Source organism: Limulus polyphemus, unplaced genomic scaffold (assembly GCF_000517525.1).
Source record: "Limulus polyphemus unplaced genomic scaffold, Limulus_polyphemus-2.1.2 Scaffold23, whole genome shotgun sequence".
Taxonomy (NCBI): Eukaryota; Metazoa; Arthropoda; class Merostomata; order Xiphosura; family Limulidae; genus Limulus; species Limulus polyphemus.
The window spans coordinates 129,428-136,802 of NW_013665633.1; the positions used below are offsets into that span (position 1 = coordinate 129,428).

A 7,375-nucleotide genomic window follows, 5' to 3' on the forward strand; every position below is an offset into this window, starting at 1 on the left:
ATTTTTGTTCAATAAAAATCTTTCGAATGCGACTGTAGTTTTTTTTTGCCCAAAACTTTGTCTTCAAAATAAGGGTGCGTCTTATATTCCGAAAAATACGGTAATTAAAAATGAATACTTGGTGAACATTTTGGTCAAACTTTACATTTCAGCTGAAGCAGTAATGAAACTTTGACTCTTTCAGATCCTTTTTTTTAGGCTTTGTTTAAAAGGACAAACAGAAAGACAAGAAACTGTTATTGTAAAGTAAAGAATTATCTCTAATTTTTAGTGCCAGTCCACCAAGCCTTGAATATTTTCATATGGATCCAAATAAAGGCATACTGTCTGTTGTTAAGGCCCTTGACCATGAAGTATGTCCTCAGCATATTCTAACCATTATGGTCAAGGATCGAGGAACTCCAGCTAAACGTAACTTTGCCCGAGTGCAAGTTGATGTTCTGGATCATAATGATTATGCACCAGAGTTCCTGTCCACACAGTTTGAAGGCCAGGTGCATGAGACAGCTGCTGTTGGTACTTCTGTAGTGCAAGTGTTTGCTGTAGATCGGGACGAGGGTAAAAATGCACAAATCAACTTTGCTATTGTCAAAGGTAATGCACAAAACACTATTTGTGTATACGTGTTTTAGATATATATATATATAGAAAGACAGATAGATATTATATATAGTAACAATAAATTTTACTGAAGATATGACTTATACACAAGTAACTTAATTTTCTACCACTTATATGATTACATTTCTAAAACCATCAGTCACCTTGTAAACTTGCCACTATTGCAAAGTTTCACAAATGTAACTCAATTTTGTGTTGTAAAATTACTGTGCCATTATTTTTATTAAATAAATATCAAAAAATAAATAATTGTTAACTTGATTGATTTTTTCGTTATTGATAATTTGTGCTTCAAGCAGCTTTAAGTATGTATTCTTCTTTTGCATATGTGCAGTCACACAAATATCTGTGATTCTGAAAATTAAGTAAGATATGCAATAATTCAATCCATTTGATAGTTAACTAACTAATATTAATGCTAACATCTTGTTTAGTGCCATAGTATCTCACATTCCATTATCATTTAATTTAAAACAAGTTAAGCATTCAAACAATTTGTAATTGCTATCATTACATGTATCAACTGAAATTACTGGTCATAATTCCAACTAATTTATCCAGTTGTATGGTTTTCCAAACTATTTATGAATGATTTGCAAATCACAACTCTGTTATTTTTCATTTTCAGTGTCTTATTTGTTTAACATAAAACCAGTTTGTTTATAAAGAATATATTTAGTGCACTTAAAAAAATTATTTTTGTTTAATGACCTCTGTGGTTTCTACCTTAAACTGACAATTTAAGTGGGTTAAGTCTGTTTACTTTTTTATAGGGAATGAAGGAAATAGTTTTTCCATGGACTCCAAAATTGGTATTATTTCAGTAGCCAAGGAGCTCAGTCGAAAAGTTATGCGAGAATATTATCTCACCATCAAAGCAACTGATGGGGGGACTGTTCCCAAAGTCAGCACTGCTACTGTCCATATCATTCTGACAGTACCTGATAATTCTGCTCCAAAGTTTGAAAGACCGGAGTATGTTACAGAAATGTTTGAAAATGAAAAACCTGGTGCTGTTGTCACAACAGTGGTAGCTTTCAGTCAATCCACTGTGTATTATGAAATAGTTTCTGGAAACAAAGAAGCAAAATTCACTATTAATCCTCATTCAGGTGAACTTTGTACAGTAACAGAGTTGGATTATGAAGAAACAAAACTGTACAATCTAACTATTAATGCAACAAATCTAATTAATATGAATGCTAGTACTGTAGTAACAATACATGTACTTGACAGAAATGATAATGCTCCAAAATTCCTCAGGTCAACCTATTATGGAGAAATAAGCGAATCAGCACAGATTGGAACCTTAATTTTGACCAATAAAAGTGTCCCCCTTGTAGTCAGTGCTGTGGATGAAGACTCTGGTTTAAACTCATACTTGGTGTATGAGATTGTAGAGAAATTGGCACAAAGCTATTTCCAGATAGATTCTAGCACAGGTAAGCAACATGATTAAAAGTCAAACTTTCATCTGTTGTTGTTGTTGTTGTTTTTTTACAAAAAGTATGCTTAAAAACACTTTAGTACATTAATTAGACTTGTGTTACTTTTCATTTTTTAAAGCAGGAAAAGTTAAATTTTAAAATGAGTTTGAAAAGTAAAATATCTATGACAATACATGTCATTTCACAAAAGTATTATAAGTAAAATACAAATGTTTACATTAGACAGTTGTTCACAGATGAAGATGTAAGTTAACGGGCAGTAGACTTGTGTATCAGAAGATACATAAAACTTGTTCAAAATACCTTGAAAGTACACCAATTTACTTGAAGTTAAAGTCTTAGCACTGGCTAATCTTCCACACATTAATAGCTCACATTAAGTGAAAGTAATATTGGAATAGTTCTTTAAGCTGTATTTCTAAGAACTAATACACATGTTCTTTGAGGAAGATCTACCGTCTTCATTATATGTATTGTTAATGCAAGTTGAAAATGAAAAGTATAATAATTGAAATATCAGAGCATGACATTTGGTGTAAAAAAAGAATGTATAAAGAAAATATTTTCTTCAGTATAAACCAGTTAATGAATTATCATTTTTTTTAGCTAGAAAGTTTAAGTTCAGGTTTTGGTGCATAAGGTCAGGTTTAAAATTTCACTCCCTTATTGACAGGAAAAACATTTAATGAGGTGATAAAAGCACAGTTAAGAAAACTTCTTTTTGCTCAGTTCATGTTATGAAGTTGATAAGCTAAAATGATTGTACTCTTTATAGTACAGCTACAGTTTTGTAACATTTGTTAACTATCTCTTATTGAGAAAAGCTTATTACTAACAATATGAAACTTTTAAAATGATAATTTTGTTTTCTGTTTACTCATGTATCATGTAGTTGAAATGTTGATGTAATGAAACATGCATTGTTACTCACTTTTTAAATATGTTGTAATTTTTTTTATATGGAAAGATAATAATAAAAAAAAATTAACTGGAAATCTTAAATTCTGTTTGCTCTCATTTTGGTCATACTTATAATTTATTCAGGTTAGTATTTATATTTATTTTTGCAATAATAAAAAATGAAGGTGACCTGAATAAAAAAGAAATGTATCAGTTGTTTAATAATACAGTCAAAATATTGCTATAATAGCAGTTTATAAAGAAGCATTAATGTAGGTTATCCAACTCATTTCAAAATGGATTTTTTTCCTAACCATGAAGTTTAAATATAATTTGGTTTTGGAATTTGTTAAGGAGCTAGGTTTTCTTAACAAATGTAATTTTTTGTTTTAATGACACAACTACCTTTTTTATTTTCTGAGAATTAAAATTATGAATTACTTTATATAATGTAAGCCTAATCTGTGTGAATTATGCTGAAATGTATGTACATTAGATTGTCTGTATTGGACTACTGTATGGTAGATGTACTTCAAGTAAATCAATGCTGGAAAGTTACCATTATCATTTTACATTTCTTGAATAAAAAAATTACGTTACTTTTTCTTTTTTCATAAAAATTCAGAATTGCTAAAGCTAATGTAAGTTCATTGGTAAATTGTTTCTCCTTATTTTTGCCATAAATTTTTTGTTGTGTTTATTTATATTGACAGATTATATAAATGTTATTAGAAATTTTTAAATTGGCAAATGCTAACCATATGAGACTTTCTGAAATTGGATTTTTTAGGTTTTATTTTTTGTGAAAATATTTTCTATTTATAAGTATTATATACTTTCAACCAGAAAAAAAAATTACAAATTCCTAATACCATAAATATTTTTTGCAACAGCAAACTCTACGTACTGCATTTTCTGTATTTCAATATGCATATTAGGTTTCTTTGTTGGTATAATATATTTAGAAAATGTTATTTATTTTGCAGGTTCCTTACACATAATTAAGGCCTTGGATCATGAGAAAATACCATCGTTCCATTTCAGTGTCCAGGTTTCAGATAAGGGTAGGCCTCAGCTTAGTGCTGAAAGAACTGCTGAAGTTTTTATCCAGATTCTGGATGTAAATGATTGTTCTCCTCAGTTTGAAAAAGAAATGTATGAATTTACCTTGCTTTTGCCAACATACAAAGGTGTGGCTGTAACTTCTGTCAAAGCTTTTGATCTTGATTCTGATGCTCAAACTGTGATTAAATATGCCATTGTTTCTGGTAATCGGGGTGCTAAGTTTTTCATCAATGAGATCACAGGTCAAATCTCTGTAAGAGACCCAGTTGATTTGGAAGACAAGTACAAAATGATTGTAGCAGCAAAAGATGGGGTGTTTGAAAATAGCACTAAAGTTGAAATCAGTGTGGAGAAGGCTAAGATCAGTGGGTTAAGATTTTCTGAAAATGTTTACAGGGCTTCAATTGTGGAAAACACAACAGATATATTGAGAGTTACTATTGTCACTGTTATAGGAAGTGGCCTAAATGAGCATGTGACTTTTAGCATCCTGAATCCTTCTGGCATGTTTAAAATTGGGAAGACATCTGGAGTGATAGAAACAATGGGCAGACCTTTTGATCGGGAGACAGATAACCATTATACACTTGTTGTAGAAGCACGCAGTGTAGCTACTGGCATTCCTCGTGTAGCCCATGTGCTTGTAGAAATAACCATTTTAGACATAAATGACAATGCCCCAATCTTTGTTAACCTTCCATATTATTCTGTGGTACCTATTGAAGCTCAACCTGGGGATTTAATTCGCAAGGTAAAAGACTACAAGTGTTTGAAATATTTACTTTTGTGCCATTTAATGATCAAATAAGCTTATGAGACAGTATGCTTTTAGTTAGATAGATAAATAAATAATAATTTGAAATAAATATGCAGAATTACCAATGGTTAGCACTGTTTTTTTAATACAGTAATTATTTAATATTAAAATATTTTGCTTAGATGGGCTACCTTAATAAACATAGGATATTATTGTAAAAAATAAACTTGAAGTTTAGTGATGTAGTTAAAGTGTCACAATTTACACATGGAGCATATCCTGGTACTGTATGTTACAAGAAGAACTTTTGTTTAAGTTTTTGACAAAATATTATTTGACAGTTAATACGAGAAGAAGCTTTCGTGTTTGTGACGAAAAAAATCAAGTGATAATAATATTAACACTATTTTGCATACAGGTGCAAGCCATTGACTTGGACATGGGCTTGAATGGATACATACATTATGAGCTTGTAAAGGGAGAAAAAGACTTGTTTAGCATTGACAGTAGGTCTGGGGAAGTTCGGCTACAGCATCATTTAAAACCCCAAATAGCTGCATACAATGTTGTTGTTGCAGCATATGATAATGGTAGGATGTTTCTTCTTTGTATTTTAAGTATTCTTATTCCTAGCGGTTCATAGTTTCTAATAGTACAGTTTTAGAGGTTGGGAATGGGGAGAAAATAAACGTACCTGAATTTCCATTTCATTTTCAAAATAATTCTTGAATTTGTTTTTCTTCAGTCATTTTGTAGATTTGTTGATAGTCAAACTTTGAAAGAAATTCTCAGTCATTTCTGGATTTCTTTAAATGTAATATAAATGAATGAATATAAAGCTGAAAGCTACCTCAAAAAGTCACAAGGGAAAAGCTTTGGGAATAGTACATAAGCTCTTTTGTAATTTGAGGTATTAAAACACACATGAAAAGTAAAATTATGTTTGATTCATAACTTACAGATTGTTGTTTTAGTTGTAGTTGATAGAAAAAAACATTATCATTAAGTGATTGACATGTAGAGTTTATGTTGATGAATGGCTTGATAGTAGTGTGCTTTAGCATATGTTTATTTTATAGGGAATGTCTCTCTGCATAGTGAGGTAGCTGTGCCAATTAAAGTCATCAATAAAAACATGCCAACATTTGATAAACAGTTCTACAAAGTTTCTGTTCCTGAAAATGTACGACCTAGATCACCAATTTTGTCTGTTGCTGCCGAAAGTCCCCAAGGTCGCCAGCTGATATACAGTATTGTTAAGGGAAATATTGATGAAGAATTTGGAGTTGATTTCAACACGGGTATGTGTATCTCATTGTTCATTAGCTGTGCATATTTTTCCAGAATGATTTCAGTTTTTGGATAGTGAAGAAATATTTAATACTTGAATATGTGCATTATTTCACAAACTTATTGCAAAAACTAGATTAATTATGTTTTAAATCTAGATCCATCTATGAAGTATTTTATTGATACATTGTTATGCATAAAAAAGATTAAAAAATATTACATTGTAAAACCAAAATCAAAAAAGATTAACCACTCAGATATTATGGAGAGAATTATGTACAAATAATTGAACATTTTAACCACATAATTTTTATGCAGTAACTGAATTTCATGTTTAGAAAGTAACTTTTTTAAATTCATTTAATAAAAAACTATTACATAAGTGGCTTAATTCCAACCTGTAATTAAATATTTAATATCTTGACTTTTCCAAGAAATTGTTATTTTTTAGAACATTATATTTACCAATCTCGAAAAACACACATGGAACATCCTTTCAATACTTGTATAAAGGTGAAGGAAAACCTTAATATTTAATATTGAGTTCAATATTAACATACTAATAGAACAGAAAGAACGGTTTTGAAATAAATAAATATATTATAAGAGTATCAAGGGTTTTTTTCACTCTTAACTATTACAATAAAACTTAGCAAATATAGAAAATAATTATTTTCACAATAGTCTAGTCAACCAGTGGCATAACTACAAAACATGTCCCCATACCACATAAATATTAATTGGGTCCTCTACATTTATTTCCATATAATTGTAGTTACAGTTCTGGCTGATTCAGACCTCCCCTCAATTGCTGGGGTTGCAGGGGTATACTTATGCCACTAGGTGCAGCTATAAAAAGCTTTGATTAAAAAGATTGAAATATTTTTTATATGACGAATAGACATGAAAAAAAAAAACCTTGTAATACTTATTCAGATAAAAATTAACATTTGCAAACATCAACATTTGTGATAAAGTGTTGAGTGTTAACAAATGTTTTAGGAGAAAGAAAACAAATCAGACTGAGTTAAAAAAAATCATCAAAACATTTCACAGAGACATTTTGAGCCACTGATTTAGCTAAGAAATGCAATGTTTTATTGATCTTTATTGGTTTAATATTATTTTATTTTAAGGTTGGGAAGGGGTCAGATGTGACCTAGTGATTAGCTTGCTGGGCTGCAGATTGAAATGCTCGGCACTTGAGATGTGATACTGCTGAACACATTCCATTCTTTTAGCTGTGAATGCACTATTCGAGGCCTGTGAGAAAAGTATCCGACCTTTGGCCGGG

General features: G+C 30.5%; 1 protein-coding gene across 4 annotated transcripts in view; it reads left to right on the plus strand.

Moving 5' to 3' along the window:
• The window catches only part of LOC106458452 (fat-like cadherin-related tumor suppressor homolog), a 171,380-nt gene that overhangs the window by 116,430 nt on the left and 47,575 nt on the right, over positions 1-7,375 (plus strand). For all 4 annotated transcript variants that reach the window (XM_022384954.1, XM_022384974.1, XM_022384960.1 and 1 more), the window contains exons 9-13: positions 272-594; positions 1,395-2,063; positions 3,956-4,785; positions 5,210-5,381; positions 5,871-6,092. In XM_022384954.1, coding sequence (XP_022240662.1) covers positions 272-594; positions 1,395-2,063; positions 3,956-4,785; positions 5,210-5,381; positions 5,871-6,092 — 2,216 coding nt within the window. The remainder of the gene's footprint in view (positions 1-271; positions 595-1,394; positions 2,064-3,955; positions 4,786-5,209; positions 5,382-5,870; positions 6,093-7,375) is intronic.